Source organism: Apteryx mantelli, chromosome 25, assembly GCF_036417845.1.
Source record: "Apteryx mantelli isolate bAptMan1 chromosome 25, bAptMan1.hap1, whole genome shotgun sequence".
NCBI lineage: Eukaryota > Metazoa > Chordata > Aves > Apterygiformes > Apterygidae > Apteryx > Apteryx mantelli.
In genome coordinates this window covers 6,073,972-6,093,444 of record NC_090002.1, presented here as the reverse complement: position 1 = coordinate 6,093,444, position 19,473 = coordinate 6,073,972, and the positions used below count along the sequence as shown (strand labels likewise).

The 19,473-nt window shown below is 52.1% G+C and overlaps 1 protein-coding gene across 1 annotated transcript; it reads right to left on the bottom strand.

The window, feature by feature from the left end:
* Positions 1–7,273: 7,273 nt before the first annotated feature.
* RBM15 (RNA binding motif protein 15) lies at positions 7,274–10,411 on the bottom strand. Its single transcript, XM_067310568.1, has one exon. The coding sequence runs from the start codon at positions 10,373–10,375 to the stop codon at positions 7,499–7,501; it is 2,877 nt and encodes a 958-aa protein (XP_067166669.1). The 5' UTR covers positions 10,376–10,411; the 3' UTR covers positions 7,274–7,498.
* Positions 10,412–19,473: the final 9,062 nt, after the last annotated feature.

Sequence of the window (19,473 nt, the reverse complement as noted above, 5' to 3'; positions counted from 1 at the left end):
ACCGGTTTCCCATCTAATCCACTTGCATCGCTTTACACTGCAGTGCAGTTAATTAAACGGTTCTCTTTATAAATCCATTTTCCCCAGATTGCTTGCCTGAAGTCTCATTAACCAAATTAATATGATGCATATAGAGCACAGAGCACCGTTAATCCTTAAAAAGAGACTAGCTTTAACAAAAACATAGATGTAACTGGCAGGTAAAGTGTCCCTCTAACCAATCCAGAAGGCAGAGGAGCAGACAAAGTACATAAAAACAAAACAAAAAAACCTTGCCATTACAAAGCAGCCATAGCAGAACCATCCTACACCAACCACATCCCAAAATTACCTACGAGTCGCCCGAATACACAACGTATAGGAGACTGGAAACAATCTCCTGGTTAAATACACAGTGAATTCCGAGTCAGAGACAAGGATCTTGTCTGGAACAGCCACCACCAGCTCATTTCCCATAAGACAACAAGTTGAAGCATAACCAAAAGGTGGGAGAGGGCCCAACCCCTGAACCACGCACCCAAGTAGCTAACCAGCTTTTTGAAAACACCTCCTTTATTTGGGTTATACTAACAGATCACTCATCTCCTGTTGGCATGAAATGCCCTGTGAGTTAAAGAGGTTCAAACATGCCTCCCATTATTACTACAAGCCCCAAACCTTTTGTACAACATTTCAAGTGACACCACATCCAGAGGTCATATCTCAACAGCACATGAAACAGGACATTGCAAAGATACAAGCTTTAACTACAATAAACACCAGCTTCTGGAAGTACAGTCCATCTCAGGGGTTTCCCCTATCCATTTCCCTCCTCTCATTACCAGCAATATCTAAAAACATTCCCATTTGTAACAAACAGCGTAATTTATGCCAACATCCCATGAACATACACAAAGTAGCTTTGCTAATCATCAGCTTGGCTTCCATATCCACATATCCACAAATTTCAGGTAGCGTTTTGGGTTAAGTTGGTGTTAATTCAAACAGTTCATGAACTCAGAAAACCAGCTCTCTAGCTTGCCAAGCTGAACACCTGGAGTTTTACTTGAGCAGCATCTTTTACCAGGTAGGTAGAGAAACCTTGTGTTCCTTAACAGGAACGTCAGCAGCAAACACAGAGGCTACACCGAAGAGTTCGTTCCTTCACTCCCATCCCCAGAGTGGATGGAAGTGGCACTTTGACCCAAGTGAACACGTTAGTAAAGGTTAGTAGACACAAGAATCAAAAGAAAAAGGTGAACAACAAAACCATCTCCGTTTACATCGCAATTCAGTCCAACCTCTTCGACCCCCTTACCTGTTTTAGGGATTTACACGGCTGTTTGCCCCAGGAACAGACACCTTGCAGAGCACAACCATGGCATCCTTTTGTAGAAAAGCACCTGCTGCCTAGCAATCGGCCTGCATGGCTACAGGACAGTACTAGGTTCTTAATCCACAGAAGGTTAAAGTGTGTCAAGGCAATCAGGGCAAGCTTGCAATTTCAAGGTGTCTTCATCTGCACGGCAGACAGCGACTAGTTAATTCTAACAGACCGGCAAGCATAACACGAGAGGTTTCTGAAGCCAACGATGCAGCAGTGTTAGCTTCCTCTTGGTCTCTGCTGTTGTCAAATATGCCCCGAAGTCTCCTGCAGCAAACATGGAGTTGTACTCCTGTACTGGAACAGCCTTCAGGAGCCCCCATACAGGATAATGCAGGAACTACAGCACACAATATTTTCGGGATGCCTCCATTTTTTTCCTCTTACAATCTGTACTACACATTGAGGTGACTGCAAGCAAACATGCAGTCGTACCTGGGACGCGATCAGGGTGCATGCACATCCGAGGCGTGTGGAACATTTGCTTCAAAACCGGTCAAAATAAGGCACGGACACCAACGCAAAAGGTTTTAAATTACCAACTCTAGCTCTCAGGAACTCTTCATCCATTCAGAACTAAACCCATCACTGCATAACTGCTGCAAAGCCCCTGGAGATGGAGGAGCGCCTCGCGTATGTCAGGAAAGGCTTTATTAACATCATTTAAACATTTTTAAGGACTCATTTCTCTTTTTCTTTTGGCAATTTGGTGCAAAGGTTTACGTGCAAGATTCAACGCAATTTCAAACTTTTTTCTTCAAAATTAAAAAAAAAATAATCAAAACTAAAGCCAAACAAGTTGGGTGAACAAAATAAATCAGAAACTTAAAATTCAGGAACTCCAGCTCTTCAAACCAGCGAAGCCCCAGACTTGTACACCGTTCTGAGACGCAGGGTGCCTCCCTGCTTCTTGCATGCCAGCATCAGCACCGTTTCCTCGCAAAGATGAGGAGTAAAGCAGCAAGTGACCCCCTCCACTGCAACCAAAGGGGGTGCCACGGCAACACAACGAACTAGATTCTTCAGATTTGGTACAACAGGCTGGTCAACGCGAAAGCGCCGGTCTCCCTGCTTCTTGCTCGAGACCCGCAACTATCAGAGCAACCATGGAGCCGCAGCAGCGAGTACCCCTCCGCTGCAAACAAAGGGGTCAAACGTTTGTCGTCAATTCACTTCCAGGCAGAAAAACCATTTTCCTCAAAAGAAACAATTTATTTAGAATGAAACAAAATCAGCTCAACTGTGAGCGCATGTTTGAGTGACAGCTACTTTTAAGCTGTGTGAGCCATAAAAAGGGTATTCCTTTACTTTTTCCAGCAATCTTGTGTACACAGCACAAAGCAAAGAGGTCATTTTTTTTTCCACTTAAAACACGGGCATTGGCATCACAATAGCAGATACACAACTTTTTTTTTTTTTTTAAAGCTGCCATTTTAGTAAAATGCACAAATACTAAACAGATAAGCTTTCTTCCATCAAGAGGCCCATGTAAATTCCACACAAGCCACAGCTTCTCTTCCCAAAGGTCCATTAGAGCTTGGAATCCCATGCTGTTGTCTTCTGCAGTCCACCAGCTTTGCTTGCAGGAGGAAAGAAAATGTTATTTCAATACAAATGTATACAACAGATTTTCCCCTCCCTACATTATACAGATGAACATAAAAGAACTACAAGGCCTTTCTGAATATTCTACTTGGACTTCAAAAAGCACCAATACCACCCACGGGCACAAAACCTTGAAATGAAGTCACCTTCTATGTATAGATGCATAACAAGTAGTGCAGGGGCTGTTTTTGGACCAATGTTAAACTAGGCTTACAGTATTGATGATTATTCAACTTTCCTAACAGTTAATGGGACGCATCAAAATAATTCATCACGAGAAAAACCAACTGAATTATAAATAATTCAGTTGACTTTCCTCAAAGAACATTTCCTGAAGGCAACTTATCAACAGAAATACGAAGTGTAGTGTTACAAGTTTCTCTTTTGTTCTCATCTTGCTGCATTACTCTAACAGCAGACAACTCCAATATTATAGAAGAGGTCAAATCAGACACACCTAATAAAATTTAAAATTGTTACCATTCAAGTAATATTCCTCATTCATCATTTTCACACAAACAAAACCGCATGAAGTTGAATATTCAATTAACCATCCTCAGAACCATATGGTCTACTTTAAGCCCAATACAAAAATCATTTCATTATTAAGTTTATATTTCATTGGAATATCTGTCCTTCACTGTTACCCAGAGAAAGTCATTAAAAAAAAAAAAAGAGGGAGACAAGGGGGAAAGAACCCCAAAAACTCTAGTCACACGGCAATGATTTTTTCCACTCTTGTTTCTGCTCAACAGGCATACAGCAGACTCACTAGGAGTACTGCTCTCAACACTGGTTTTCTTAGCAAAGCCAGGAACTAAGATATTCCAAGCAACTTTCTCCTGGTCCTCAGATTATTCAAGCCTATCTTCACAGTTTTGATTCACTCATCTTCCCCATTAATACTTAAGTACTTTTGTCTCAAGTTACCATCAACCAGATGGTTCCCGAACCAACTCAAGACATCTACGCACTCTCCCCTCTGCCCTCCACAGGAGGCTGAGCAGGTTGTCTCCAAAGCAGTTTCAGTCCTTAAACATCCTTTTTTAAAAAAAAGGGAGAGAGGGTAGGACCGATCTGTCAGTCTGACACGTAACTCCGTTCTCCCTCTGCAATGCTCACAAGGATGCATCATCATTTGTAACTGAGGAGCCTGAAACTTCCGTAGTTTAAGGTAACCTCAGCGTTCACACCACAGTGTCAGTGAACAGCGGACCATACACTAGACCAGAGCAAACAAAGCCGCTGGCTAGCGGCCAAGGAAGTTGCATAAAGTTTCCAATTAAAAAACCTAAAATCTTAAACAAAAGTATGAGTCATTTGAGGTTCTTTCCCCCAGAGCATTAAAGCACAACCATGAAATGATTCAGGAAAAGGACATCCTTTTTCCACACTAATTCAGTAAGCGGTAACTAATGAAATATAGGAACATCAGCTGCACACATCTAAAGAAATCCGGAGCTCTTACGAGAGTGACATAATGCCGAATATAACTAGAGAGCTAACGTCTGCTACATCTGTTTTGCTCTATATAGAAGTGGTATTAAATAGGGACTTCTATTCGCATTCAACCCTGGCCAAGAAGACTTTTAGTGGACAGTTACTCCAATGGTGCACACTTCATAGCCTAAGAGAAAAGCACAGCCAACAAAGCTGTACTAGACCTGATGGCAGCATGTGACTAAGTGCCGGCAAAAAAAATGTTGCCAGTCAACTATGTTTTGACATTAAGTACCCTCAAAGGGTGTTAAAATCCTTGCTTACAAAACAGAGCAGCAACCACAAATAAACCAGATTTAAAGAAGCAGGTACTCCATTAAATAAAGAGCCAGAAAACCTGGAGTCAAATACAGCCTCGCCTGTTCCGCATTACCCTCCAGCGCAGCACAATTTTCACCCATAAAAGCCAGCGGCAAATATAACCACTGCTACTTTACAAGGAAACGATGGAAGTGCACCCACGATGCTCTTTCCAAAAGGGTTCCCATGCCTCCCCAGCTAGCCACCGAAAAGAGTCTGCTTTTAAATTTGGACAAGCTACGCTGACCCCAAGTTTTGTGGGTTTTAAAAAGCAGGTGTCTACTGCGTATCAGCATAACAAGCACTGTTCTTCGCAAGTTTAAGTGTCAGACACAAACAAGGTTAGTGCTTCTTTTATGGTCTCGGATAGATTTGAACCCCCAGTGGTTCCAGTTAAAGGGTGCTTTCCTTTAAACCTCTGCACTTGCAAGTGACTCTTGCAGCAAATGCAATGAGAAAACTCACTGTAAATGCAAGAAACACTTAAAGTGAGTTAGCAGCAGTGTTGATTACATGCTAACACACACCACAGACACCTGCTGGAATTAAAACACATTCTTTGCAGTAAATGGTAAATACTCCGTATCTTCTACGACATAGTTATTCGCGTTACTGGTGTCATTTCCAAAAATTCTCATTGTTAATAGGAAGATGAACAGCTGAATTCTGCCATCTAAATCTATTACATTCACATTGAAGGACAACAATCCAGAAATCCCAGATTTCGCCCTCAAACATTTAAGAGCATTAGATGAGGCTTGTACATTTCCATTCAGAAAGAAAAGTAGCTATAACGCTAAAACCTGTTTTGAGGATATTCTGCCACATTTAAGTTCACCACAACGGTTGGGATACATCTACTCATTTTTGTCAAAAAAAAAGAGTCTATTTGAACTGGAGCACTCCTCTGAAGAGTGACTATGGAGAGCAATATTGCAAAATTTCATATTTCTGTGACAGTAAATCTAAAGCAAGCATAGTCACACTTGAAAAGCGATTGCTCTGTCTATAAAATACATTCAAGACATCTCCTCCTTCACATACTATTAGCAACCCAGTCTGCATTTTGAACGTGAATTTTTTGTCACATAAGCTGAAACAGAAATCCACTTGTCCCTCAGCCCTGCAACAATTGCCCAGGAAGATACTGGAAGATCTACTGAGTAACACAGCATCGCTTTTACATTGCCCAAGTTTCTGAAAATGTGGCTAAGTGCAAGATTACATTCTGGCTTTAAGTGCAAGATTACAGTTTAGGGCCTGTAAAGCGTAAACAGATACAGTCAGATTTACACTTCAGTTTAGAAGCTAGCTGCAAACCCCTTTCAGGTGTAAAACAGAACAACAGGGATTTAGATCCCTTCTTCCCTCATAAATGCCTGGAGTAGCAAGGTGTCCAAGGTAACTGGAGAAAAGTGCCCAATGAGGGGGGAAAAAGCGCAGGAGAAAGTGAACTAAGTTCTTTGAAAAAGATAAACTGTTTCCTCATAGATTCCTAAAAACGAAAGATCAAATCGCAGCACTTTGGAGTACTTCTAACACTTCTCCAAGATACTAAAAACACTTTAGTCCAGATGACTATAAAAAACCTCATGTAATGCCCACTGTACTGTACCTGAAAAGTCCCTAGCAGACAGCAGTTTCTTGCTATTAACAAAGAGGTAAAATGATAATGAGAACTTTTATGTAATTAAATTATTACAGAATTAAAAGCCATCTCTGGAGAGAAGCATACTCGCTTAGAGTTTGCACTGTGGAACCAGACCCCACTGTACCTGCAACTCTTTGAAAAAGGCAGTAAAAACAAAAAACCACAATATAACTAAAGTTATTCTTAAAGCACCTCCTTGTTTCTTGCATACGAGAGTAAGCACAAGACATTCATGGTTTGTAACAAAGTCCTCAGCTATTTACCAAACATTGTCACTGCTACAAACCCAAAGTGCATATATGGGATACCATAGAACTCAGAGGAATAGGAGAAATACACCTGTTAAAAAGCATACTTTCAGTGCATGCATTTTGGTGGACTGGATGAACTTATCAAACACCCAATGAAGGAATTAATGTTCTGCAGCGTACCCAAGAGCAGGCGCTAGCCACCTGAACGAGATCAACCTCGAGCCATGCAACTCGGAGGGAAACCATTCAGGCTCCTGATGAAAGGGATCAGTCAGGCCAAAGGGCTGCCGGGCCCGAGGCCTTCCCAGAATTTCAACGACTCAAAAATGAGTTGACACCAGTCCACTGTTAAGTGTGTGGTTTTCCATTTAAACTACCGAGTGCTTTAAATCTGGTCTTTTAGGTTTGTAACTCTAGAGGACAAGCTATTGAACTTGCTTTAAAAAAAATAATATATGAAATGAAAAAAGGACACAAATCAAAATTAAAAAGGCGGGAGTTTGTTTTGTCCCTCCCTCCCTCCCCCCCAACCCCAGTTTTTGTTTTTTTCTTTTGTAAATCAAAGCAGGCGTAGCCTCCCTGCTATCCCCACTGAGAAGGGATTCTCATCATATCCTATTCACGCTAATGGCTAACCAACCTTTCTGGCGTCTACCTTTATAGAAAAATGTAGTAACAGAAAAACGGGCAGGGAAAGTTACCTACAAACAAAGATCTAATTTAAAATAATGACAGGGCTGGCTAAGGCTGTATCCCATAGCACCTGGCACACGCTGGAGGGGCTGTGTGGAGGAGTAGGCAGGGTTGGGTACAGAAAACACGAGGGCCTTAGGATGCCCCACGGACAATGATCATGACCAGATAGTCGTCCTCTGATTTGGCCAGCGCCTTGGCCGTGGAGTCCAGGAATTGCTGGGAGAAGTCGCAGGGCGGAAAGGCGTGCAGGACCCCGCTGTTCTCCTTGTCTTTGTTGCCCCCCACAGGGAGGCTGATCACCCCAGCAGCCTGCTTTTGCTTTAGATAGGACACCAGATTCCTGAGGGGCCTCTGGGTGGAGGTGGTGGCAGCCTCGCTAGCTCCAGACAAGGAGCGGTTGTCTGACGTGCCAGGCACGGCCAAAAGGATGGCATACCCATTGGGACCTGCCACCTTGATGCGACGAGTGACCTCATCCAGCTTGGGCTGGTCCAGCCGAAGACGTTGCGTGATCTTGAGCTGAGCTACTTTACCCCCAGTCGCTCCCTCCACGAGGAGGCTGCTGGCAACGCTGAGGTCCCCCTGAAGCAGGTGCATATTGGACGGGAAGTTGCTGTTCTTCAGCAGAAGCATCCCCTGCCAAGCCAAGCACAGCTTGGGGGCTCCCCCGGCCTGCGACGCTCCATCCTGCTGCTGTTTCTGAGGCGGAGGTTTGAGCCGCGACCCTCCGCCGCCGCCTCCTTCCGTAGCGCGCTCATCCTTTTTGGCTGGGCTTTTGCACTCCTGCGCAGCAGCTGCGGCGGAAGCGCGATGCTTCCGCTCTCTTTCAGCGGAATTCTTGCGGTCGCGTTTTTCATTCTGGCCTCGCTCTAGGCTTCCCCTGCGCGATTCCCGGATAGGCGAGGGCCGCTCCAACAGGAGCAAACGGGAGGAACGTTCTGGGTCACTACTATAGCGCTCCCTCCCTCCGACAAGCTCAGGGCTGCGGTCTGGGGGAGAGGTTGTGGCTAAACAGTGACGCTTTCGGGATGAAGAAGAGCGCTCACTGTCCGGAGAACGGTCCAAGTGCCGGCCTCCATCCTCCGCCAGTCTCCGTTTCCTAGGCTGATCCCTACTACTACTGCCCAACTCCCTCTCCCCTCGGTCCCGCTCCAAGGACCAACCATCCCGACGGCGTTCTAGGCTTTCCAGCGGGTCATAGGCAGCTGCCCGATTACTCCGATCCCGTACAGGGGGTGGCGGAGGCACCCACTCTGTCTCAGGATAAAGGTCTCTGTCGCGGTCTCTATAGAGCAACGGTGGTGTCCTGTCCCGGGCCCCCCGAAGAGGATCTGGTGGGGCCCCCCGGTGAGCCCCAAACGCAGCAGCCTCCGCCACTAGCTCATAATGAGCAGGAGGCGGCAAGGGCAGAGGCTGCAGGTAGGGCTGCTGGTACCGATGCTCAGTGTCGGCAAAGTCGACGCGGAGGCGGCGATCCGGCCCACCCAAGGGAAAGCCGCGCATATGGGTGCACGCCGCCTGCGCCGCGTCCAAGCTCTCATACTGGATATAGGCCCACGAATCACCTTTGCGGTAATCAATAGTGCGAATGGTGCCAAAACGGTCAAATTCCCTGGCCAGGGCAGCAAGGGGCACCCAGGGCCCGAGGCCGCCCACCCAGAGCCTGGTAGTTGGAGTGGCTTTACCATACCCAATCTTGATGGGGTTGCGTAGAAGCACCTTTCCTGACATGGCCAACTTGGCCCGGTGCGCCATGTCCAGATTTTCAAATTTAAGAAAACCATACGTGCTGGTCTGCCCGCGGCCCGGCCTTTTGATGTCCACCTCAGTGATGACCCCGAAACGGTCAAAGGCTCGGCGTAAATCTGACTCGCTCACGGTGATGTCCAGGTTGCCCAGAAACAACGTGCGGTTGGCTCTCTGGTCATCCTCGGGGCTGATCTCCTCCTCGCCAGCTGCTCCGGCACCCCCTCCTCCTCCGCGGAAGCCCCCGGCAGCCGCCACACCGGCCACGCGCTCCAGCCCATAGGCCGGCCGCACTCGCGCTTCGTAGAAACCTCCGTAGTCCCTCTCCCTCTCCAATTCCCTGGGCAGAGGGGGCGGAGGCGGCAAGCGGCCCAGGGCGAGCTGCTGCAGCCGGTAGTCTCGATAACCCAGGGCTCCTCCGCTACCGGCGGGGGACAAGGCCCGCTGCGTCGCCCCAGCCGGGGGGTGCCGCACAGCGGCGGCTGCCGCGGCCGCCACCCCCACGGCCGTCGTGCCGTAGGGGGACTCCTTGTCCAGCAGCGCCGGGGAACGGCTGCTGCGCCGCCGGCTGCTCCCTCCGCCGCCCCCGACGTAGACGGCCTCGATTTTGAGCGGGCGGTCGTAGAGCACGAGGCGGCCGCGGGCGTGCTTGGCGGCGCGGGCGTCCTCGGGCCGGCGGAAGTTGACGAAGGCCACGCGCTCATCGGCGGCGCCGGTGCCCGGTGGGAGGCGGCTGATTTTGACGCTCACGTCGCCGAAGCGCTTGAACTCGTGGAAGAGCCCGTCCTCCACCGCCTCGTCGCTCAGCACCGAGCCCAGCTCGCTGATCTTCAGCGTCTTGTACTCCCCGCCGGCGCCCGGCTCGGAGGAGGAGGAGGACGGGGCCGCCGCCGGCGCCCGGGACTCACCCCCGCCGCCGCGGCTGCTGCTGCTCCGCGACGGCTCCGCGGTTTTGCTGCTGCTGCTGTAGCCGTGCCGGCTGCCCCCGCCGCCGCCCGCCGCCGCTGCCCCGGCCTCGTACTCGCGGCTGCCGGCGCGGCCGGCCTTGTCCGGGTGCGGGCCGCGCCGGCTGCTCCCGCTGTTGCTCTCGGTGGAGGCCGCCGCCGCCGCCGCTTTCCCGCCGCTGCCGTTGGAGCCGCCGGAGCCGCTCGGCTTCTTGCCGCTCCGCTCGCCCCGCGCCGACGAGGAGGAGGACGCCGAGTCCTCGCCGCCGCCGCCCCGCGACCGCTTGGCTTTAGCCGGCGAGCGCTCTTTGCCCTTCATGGCGGCCGGCCCCGGGGCGCCCCCCGCCCGGCCCTGCTCCCCGCCGCCCGCCTCACTGACTGACTGACCCGCCGCGCTCACGCACCCGCCGCCATCTTGGAAGCCGCCGCGGCCACGAGCCCCGCCCCCCCGGCGCCCATTGGCCGGTTAACGCGGGCCCGCCGCCCTCGTTGGCCGGCGCGCGAGTCACCCCCACCCCCTGTCCCCCCCGCGCGCGCGGCGGGCGCTCGCGCTGCCAGGCCTCGCTGGCGGAAGGCCCGCCCATTCCCCCCTCTCTGCCCTTTCCGATTGGCCCAGCGGGCTGTCTTTCTCCGGGCCGGCCTCGCGCGCTGCGTGAGGAAGGCGCGGAAAGAGGCGCCCCGCTCGCACTCCTTCCCGCCCCGTTTGCTTAGTGGACGGTTGGAACGAGAGCGGCCTTCTGATTGGGCAGGCTGTCTTGTCAATCATAACTGTTCCACGGTAGGGGACCGCCCCTGCTCATTGGCCATTGGGCGAACTTACCTCCTCTTTCTGATTGGCTCGCCGGCCTGCCACTTGTAACGGTCCTGGCTGTGGCCCCGCCTCGCCGTTTCCCATTGGTCCGCTCGCTTAGACGCGGGTTCCCATCGTCCCTCTCAAATTCTCGCGAGCTGTATTAACCCCGCCCTCTTTCCTCATTGGCCATTGGTAACCTTTCCTCTGCTGCTCTGATAGGCTGAAGCCTATGTCTCTCCCGAATAAGCGCGGGCTGCTACCCAAGCTCCACCCTTCGTTTATGATTGGGCGAGAAAATCTCCCCAGGCATCTGATTGGTTGCAGCCGCGTGGCCTGCGGATAGGCTAAAAAGGCGGTCCGTCACGCTTGCCCTGACTCTGATTGGTTGCAGCGAGAGAGGGGGCGGTTCCCCGGGAGCGTTCGCCGTGGGGCTGCGGCGGCGGGCTCAGAGCGCGCCGGGCTGCGGCGCGTGGTGGGGGAGGGGGCCTGGTCTCCTCCGCTCTCCTCAGGCGGGGGGCGCGCGAACGGCTGGGGCGGGAGGGCGGAAAGTAGAGCACAAAAGGAAAGAAAAGCCCGGTGACTAGCCAGCATTCACCCTCTTAACTCTGGCTATGTTCAAACCGTTTGCAATTTTCTGTCACAGAAAACGTTGTGTATATTAAGTCCAGTCACGTCCAACCGAAGCGGCTCTAACGCCCCAACCAGGCTCCCGCTCGTTGGGTGCCGCGGCGTGGGCTCCTGCTCCCGCCCGAGCTTCCCCTTTGCGTCGGAAATAGACGCTCGGAAACATTCCCGGGGCAGAAATCCATAGCGGCGATGGGCCCTGCTGCCCCCCCCCCCCCAAAGGGAAGAGCTACCCCGGCCTCCTGCCGGCCCTGAAGTCACCCGCCCCCAACCCTTATTCCGCCTCCCCTCTGCAGCCCCGCGGCTTTTCCTCCCGGCGCCGGAAAGTTACCCATTCTTTTCTTTTGGCTGCCCTCAAAACGCTCAGTTTGAAAATTTGGAACCGTCTGAGAAAAACGCCGACCTGCCACTACGCGAGGAAGACCTCAGTTTAACCCAGCGCTGCTCGGCCCCCCGGGCCGCATTGGCTAACCACCTCGCGAGTAGTTTGAGTAAGGGGAACAGAAAGCACCGCGGCACCTCGCCTGCAATGCCCCTGCATCTCCATGTCACCACCCATGGGAAGGAGAGAGCTTCCCAGGAACATCTTAATCCAACAGAAGGGGAATTGAATCAGGTTTTTTAATAGCAGGCCATTAGACTGCTTTTCTCCCTGTCACATCATCGCCTTCTGACAGCGATGGTACACAGAGGTTCCTGAAACCGTGGGTGGGTTTTAAATGGTGGGTAAATAGCAGCTATCTAAATATAGGCTGAGGAATGAGAGAAATTGTGTTTGAAATGTATGTCGGGCTCCTGAAAATGAGATTTTCCCCCATAACGACACCGAGTTAAACTAACACGCGTATCAGAGACAGGCCCGCAGTGATATAGGAGCTCGGCTCATGTGGATATAATTATCTTAAAATATATGGAAGGCAGATACAATTATGTGGGTATGGATCATCCAGATGAAGTGATACGGAGGTATGCGAAAGAGGGCTAGAGTCACAGGCACAGAGGAGTATTGGGTGTCTTAGAAACACAGAATCATCCAAGAATCTGTCAAACCGGCTTATTGCAGCCACTGCTCGTGGCTGATTCAAGCTGCTTTCCTGGGGAGACACAACTGAACGAAGATGCTCTGGCATTTTTTTTCCCCCCCCTCAAAAAAAATGCTATTCCATCAAGGTGTTAGCATTTTACAGAAATGTCTCAGTTCCAGCGCCAGGGCTGTCAGAAAAGTTGCTGGAGCTCAGGGTGGGATCAATTTAGAAGGGAGACCTGGCCCGCAACATGCTTCGGGGAGCAGCAGATCCCAGTTAAAACAAAACAAAAAATCCCACTGCTTTGGTCTGCATCAGATGCACCCACACCCAGCGCAAATGCCCCTCGCAGCTGGCTCTCCCTCTGGGTTCCCCGCGGTTTCTGTCGGAGAATCACAGAGGCACCGAGGAGTCTCACTCCTTGGCCAGCCTTATTTGGGGGTGAGATGAAAATGTGGGGAAACCTACATTGCCTTATTTCAGCTTCATCTTTGAGGTTACATCTGGTGAAAACTGGAACAGTTCCACTGGCTTGAGAGGAAATGCATCACGTTAAACAGTTAATGATACAGACTTGTAACACCCCAGAACCTGCCAAGGTCCTAACCGCTTCCTTGTGGCGCCTCAGTTTGTATGTGAAACAGAAATTGAAATTCCTCGGCTGATGACTCGTAGTTTAAAAGACACCTTGGGTGAGCAATGGGACACATCACCAAAGGGACAGTGCCTTCTGTCTGTCATTTAATCTGATTTCAATCCTTCTTCTAACCTGCTCCTTCAAAGGGGGGAATCTGCTCCTCCTGGATTTTTCCACCACTGCGGCAGCCACAGTCAGATGTAGATCTCTGCAACAGGCAACGGGTCGCTGACGGTTCGGCAGGACTGAGGCTTTTCAGAGCGGGTTTTGGCACTGGAGAGAGGAAATGCAGCACCTGAAAAGAGCCCTGGAAAAGAGCACGTTTTGTCAGGCCATGAGAAATGATACAGCGTGAGCAGGAATCTCCCCCCAGGCCCAGACTAGATAAAGAGTACTGTCTGCGTTTATATATATGTATAAATAATTAAGGTGCCAGATGGCCCTTGAGCCCATGGCCTAGATATAAGCATCTAATTACATTTGGTGTCAATGGGAGTTGGGCATCCAAGTACCTCTGAGGACTTGGGCTGATCCTGGGTAATACTTGGATGTTGCAGAACCAAAGAAACTTGCCCTTTTCTGCAAAAGCCTTTTCTAGCTGTTTAACTGTATGTCTCCTTTTTCAAAGTCGGGATTGGGAAGGTCTTAGAGGAACAGGTCAACCTGACCTAGGAGGAGAGGTAAAGAGGGCTCCTTGGCTCCATCCCAAACCAGCACCGCCCTGAGCACCACTGATTGATTGACACTGGCAGAAGACTTAGCGCCTCGACTGGGGAGGTGTTTGTTTGGCTTCTGCAGTTTGGTATTCAAGCAGGCTAACTTTCTTCCTGGAGAAGCACTTGCATCCCAGCTGGCCATTAGAGACATCAAAATACATTAGCTTCACTTAGGCAAGGCCACAAGAGCACTCCAGGGACGCGAGCTGCCAGCCCCGAAGTGAGCTGTCTTGCACTCTGACCTGAACGCCGCGCAGGGGAGGCAAAAGCTTCCCTGGTTAGTCATTGCAATCCTCGCAACGATCTCCGCAACGGCCCAGACCTAGCATTCGCAAGCAGAAAAAGCTGGAGAACATCCACCCTGCGGGATCCTGGTGAGGTTTGGCAGTGATCCGCAAGGCAGCTCCCAGCACCTCGAGGAAAGCAGGGAGGGAGCTGGTTTCTTTCTGCAGCTGAGCAGGAGATGGCTGGGACGTGCTCGCAGTCTCATGGGGAGGCAATGTCAGAGGATTGCGTTGAATTCGAGTCCTTAGCCAGTCCCGTCTCCTGGATCAGCTCTTCTCCTATTACACCCACATGGTGACAGTCCCTCTGGATGTACAGTGTCAACCACAAGGAATTTCTCTGGTTTTACCTCTTGCTTCTCCTGCAGGGGTCAGGCAGGAACTGGTCTCACTGCCTGTTTGGTCTTCTGGGTACCAGGAGCTCATCCCTGCGCAGAGCAGGGATCAGCATTCTTGTGCCTCGCTCCGAGGTCGATCGGGAGTGACTCTGCTTGAGTTAACCAGTAGCTAAAGCCAGGCTCCTTTCCTCTCTGCCCAGGCTCAGTTCATCACCATCCCAAAGGCTCTGGGGACATCTTTTGTAGCAGTTCCCCAAGCAAGGCGATCCCTTCACCCCTTCCCTCCCGCATACCTTCTCCGTGAGCATCGTTGTCTGCATCCTGCTCTCCCAGCACCACCCTGCTCCCCGGCAGAGGATCACGGAAAGAGCGTCGGAGGTGGCTGCCTCCCTTCCCCTCCCTCCAGCCCAGGACTCCCCAGTCTCCTGCTCCCAGGACCTCATCGCAGCCCCGTGCCCAGGCAGGGAGAGGCAGGCAGCCCCCGGCCCCAGCCCTGTTGCCGGCAGAGGGCAGCGGCAGCCCGTGAATTGCCGGGGCCTGATCCGGCCCCTCCACCTGCAGCCGTGGCCGGGGCCTGCTCCAAAGATCTTGGGCCTTCTGCCCTGGCATAGCCCCTCCTGCCACCCTCCGAGCCCTTTTCTTCTCCATTTCGTCTCTTTTTCTCAGCTGAGCGAGGAGTGCTCGAGTTTAATAAGTAATGAAGGAATTTATGGAGCCATTAGCACAGTAATTGTTCACTTTCCACCTAATATTCAGAGATTAATGGAAAGGGAAGAATAACCCCCCAAAGTACAGAGAAGATTAAGGCAGCCTTGGGGATTGGGGATCCAAGATCACATTTCAGGGCCATGTCCTTCACTAAAGACCAGTGTCCAAAGGAAGGCTGGTGTTTGGGCATTAACCCATAACTAGAAAGACTCGAGCTCCCAGGCACTGTCCATACTCTCAGCCTCCTGCCCTTTCCAGTCCCCAGCTGCCCTCCCCAGGGATGCTCCAAGGATGGCTACATTCAGGGCACTAATGTCCATACGGGATGGAGGCATCTGGCTTTGGGTACTCATCTCTGCAGCACCAAGCCCTTGCAGCCCTCGGTGCGTTTCTTCTCGGCTCACTGCAGCGAGGCAGGGCCCTGCTGCTCCTGGGGCAGGGATGCAGCCCAAGGAAGCTCCGTGGTACCCAGAGAGGCTGGGTACATCCATGGGCTGCAGATTCGTTGGCTAATGTCACATCTCTGGTCCATCTGCCCCCTGCAAGCTAATTAGTTCCTCTGGTTTACGGTCACTACCTGTGCTTGAAGGTGCCTAACTTCACATCATCATCATCTGCTCAGACACCCTTTGACCAAAAATCATGCCAGGGCAGCAGTCTGGTCCGTCATCACTCTGTGCCTCTGTTCCTCCCTCTGGAGAAACAGGGAGAAAAATGAGACCATCCTACCTCAGGAGGAGCAGCATTGCTCAGAAGAACTAACCCCATCTGTGCTCGCGCCAGGATGAGACGAGGCTCACAGTGATCCAGGCAGGCCGGCGCCTTTAAACGGCTGGAGCCTCCGCTCGAGTCATTGCCATGTCACTGCACAGTGACACGCTGCCACAGCCATGACATGATGAGCGAGTGCTGCAGCATCCTTGCATGAGCTGCGTCTTGCTGGCAAACAGGTGGCAGCTCTGGACGAGGGGACCCCAAGCTGATCCGAACAACCGAGGCCTGGCTCCTAATCCCACGGATAAGCAGCTGGGGCTCTTGGGTGCCTGTCAGGTCCTTGAATGGAGGCCAGGAGATGGGGAGAGAGGGGGAAAATGGGAGGGGGGGGGGTCTGGAAGGGAGGGGGACCTCCCTGCTCTGAGCTATAACATCACAGCCAAGCGTGACATTTTTAAGATGAGTGGCGCTTGCTCTGGGAGGAAGAGGCAGCATTCAAGGATGCTGTGAAAAGCCAGCCGGCAGCGCTGATTCCCAGCTCTGAGCAGCTGAGACAGGGGCCCTTTCCCTGCTGTCCCAGTGGGGAGGAAAGCGAGGACACAGCCTGTGGCAAGAGACGTTTCTCAGCCATTTGGACTAGCAGCTGGGAAGGGACACGAGACACCCTTGAAAAGCTCAGCAGGAGCCTGCAGAGGGCCCAGTGTCCGCACAGGGGTATGGAGAAGATGGCCCTGTGTGTCAACCAACTCGCAGGGCACCTTGCGCCTCTCTTACACCACCGTAAGGATTGGCACCTTGTTCCCTGCGGTGCCAAGCGCTGTCAGAAAGATGCAAAATCCCCCATCTCCCTTTAGTCTCCAGGGTGTCCTGTCTCATGTCTCGCAGCTCTTCCTTGTGACGCAGGTCCAGCCGCTGTGGGAGTGAAGAACATCATGCTGGGCAGCACGTCCTGTCCTCCAGGATAGCCTGTCACATTGAGGCATCTTTTCTACAGCCCTAAAGGTGAAAACACCACATCTTCGCAACACGTTCCCTCCCTCCCAACACCTTTGCAAGCAGAAAGGGTGTCATGCTGAAATGCATCACCTTCTGCGGCAGGCGAGGAGCCCAGAAGATTTCAGAAACCCCTCCACTCTAGGGAGACTGCCATGCACGAGCAGCCCAACGCTGATTTCTCTTCCCTATCACCTATGCACAGATTCCCACCTCCTTTTTACCAGCTCCAGTGCCTCAGTTTCCCCTTGTGGTGGGTTTTCAGAGAGGGGGCTGTTCTGCGCAAGGCAGGTGGGGAAAAAAGGTTCACCAACTGAGACAGCCCCATCATCACCACAAAGCACCAAGTTTGCAAAACACGCCCCGGCACGTCCCGGCTTGGGTACTCCCAGCATGGTTTTGTCATGTCTTATGTTGCTGGAGGGAGGGGAAGATGGCAATTAAAATAAATCAGAGGAGCCGGGAGGCTGGCAGCTCCGTTTGTCATCTCGAGGAGAGCAGTTACGATCTGAACGGGGTGGGAACTAGGGCAGGAGACAATCAATAAACCCCACAGGTCTGTAAGGAGACACTCGCCAACCTTCAGTCAGGGCCCCAAAGTCACTGCCGGTATCTAAAAGCCCGGCTGACTTTGCTACCGCAGCCTGGGCACGTTTCTGCGCATCGCCGGACCTGAGGAAGGAGCCTGCAGGTTTAATTCCCTCGGGCTCTTGAGTTTCCAGCTGCCGGCTCTGGGCGAGGCTTTGCTGCCCAAGGAGACCCATCTCCACAGCGTAACGGGATCCTCCGTGACACGGAGGAGCAGTGAATAATTCATGGGCTCTGGCTGATCACGCAGCTTCTGGGACAGGCCTGGGAGCGGGATGACACGGGCTGCTTTCCGGAGGGGACCTTTAGCCTTCCTTGATCCCAAAATGCTCCCAAGAACAAGGGGATCTTCTTACTCCTAAAGCACCAGGAGCCGAAAAACACTTTGGGTTCTCAAAGCGAACAGACCGGGCCAGCTGGTGTAAGGGCTTAGTGCCGCTGGGAGCATCCGGGGGCTTTAAACCAGCCGAGCGCCGGCCCCGCAGAGGCTTCGTCTGCTTCCCCTCGCGGGAACGCGCCGGCCGCTGGGCTCTCCGCACGCAGGCGTTTCATTACCGTTTCCATCCCGCGCGTTGCCACCCTTCCGTTCCATCCATCGGCATTTTCAGCGTGTTCAGTGCGTTCCTCCCTTTCCGGTCCTGGAGATAAAGAACGGGACCGGTTCCCTTCTGGAAGGGCTGGTCTCGGCCCCGCCGCCTCCTTGGCCCACTCGCAGCCTCCATGGGACCCAGGGCCTACACCAGGCGGTTCTCGCTCAGGCAGAGGGACCAGCGCAGCTCACTCCGGAGGGAGGAAAGCGGACATGGACTGGGTGATAATGCCGTAAAGCTGCTGCACCAGGCTGGCAAGGGCTCTGGCAACCCATGGGGTCTCCAAGGGCCGTCGCATTGCCAGCCCTACACAAACAGCGGATGACCTGGATTTGGCCAGATGGTAGATTGAGGTAAAAGGACCGTGGTTTAGAGGCCCTACAAGACCGACATGGGACTTCACCCCGCATCAGAGTGGCTCATGGGCACGGGAGGATCGCGGAAAGCAACCCCAGGCCGTCCCGTCCTGAGCACGGCATGGGATCTCTTCCTCCTCCCTCCCAAAAACACTCCTTTCACCGTAACCCATGCATGATCCCATGGGTCTTTATCAAAAACCACTTTGTACATTTGGTGCCTGGAGCTCCCTCAGCCATAGACTATGAATTCTTGCTATATATATATTTTAAGGGAGTCATGGGGATATTTTTAAATGACCCCTGAAGCTATTTCTGCTTAATTTCCCTCACTTTTCCTCTGTCTCTCTCCCTGATCTTCTCCTCCACAGAGGATGAGAGAGCTCATTTTCATCTCTCCTGTCTGGGAGACGGGGTGGCTGGTTGGATGAAGACAAAAGCCAGTCCAAAAAAGAACAGACACATCTGAGCAAGAATAGCAGCCGGGGCTGGCCCAGCGCAGAGAGCAGCGTCAGGGACTATCCACTCTCGTGCTTCAGGGGCTGCTAATTGCCAGCCAGAGCGAGAGCAACCAGGGTGAAATTTTCCACTCCTCGGGCAGAGCAGATCTGAGGGGGCACCTGACGCAGGAACCGGGAGGGAGCAAACTTGCAGCGTGAGGAAAGCTCTGGGGCTTTTCTTCCCAAAGGCCAGCTCTTAGCCCCTCTCCGATCTTACGTTAAAGGCAACCCAAGCGTTCAGGACAGATCCTGCTCAAGGCAAGCATCTGCCTGTCGCTTCTGCGTCTGTCCGTCCTTTTCCTTACGTTGTGTGGCCCACGGCATCTCCTGGTTCTGATGGTTTGGGCTGGTTTTTAGTCCTCGCTCAGAAGCCAAGTCCAGTACGTCCCCGCTGCTGTTGCACATCCCTCCCTTCTGTGAGTCTTTTAGGAAGCAGAAGGTGGTTTATGGCTTCCCACCTTTCAGGAGGCCTCACAGCCTAGCGCTCAGCTTGCTTTAAGGAGCCAGCAGAGCTATTCATAGCCTTGCTAGTGACTTTCTTTACACCTTGG

What these genes read in the sequence shown, in the direction of transcription:
- RBM15 (XM_067310568.1), bottom strand. Translation starts at nt 10,375, where the DNA reads ATGAAGGGCAAAGAGCGCTCGCCGGCTAAAGCCAAGCGGTCGCGGGGC.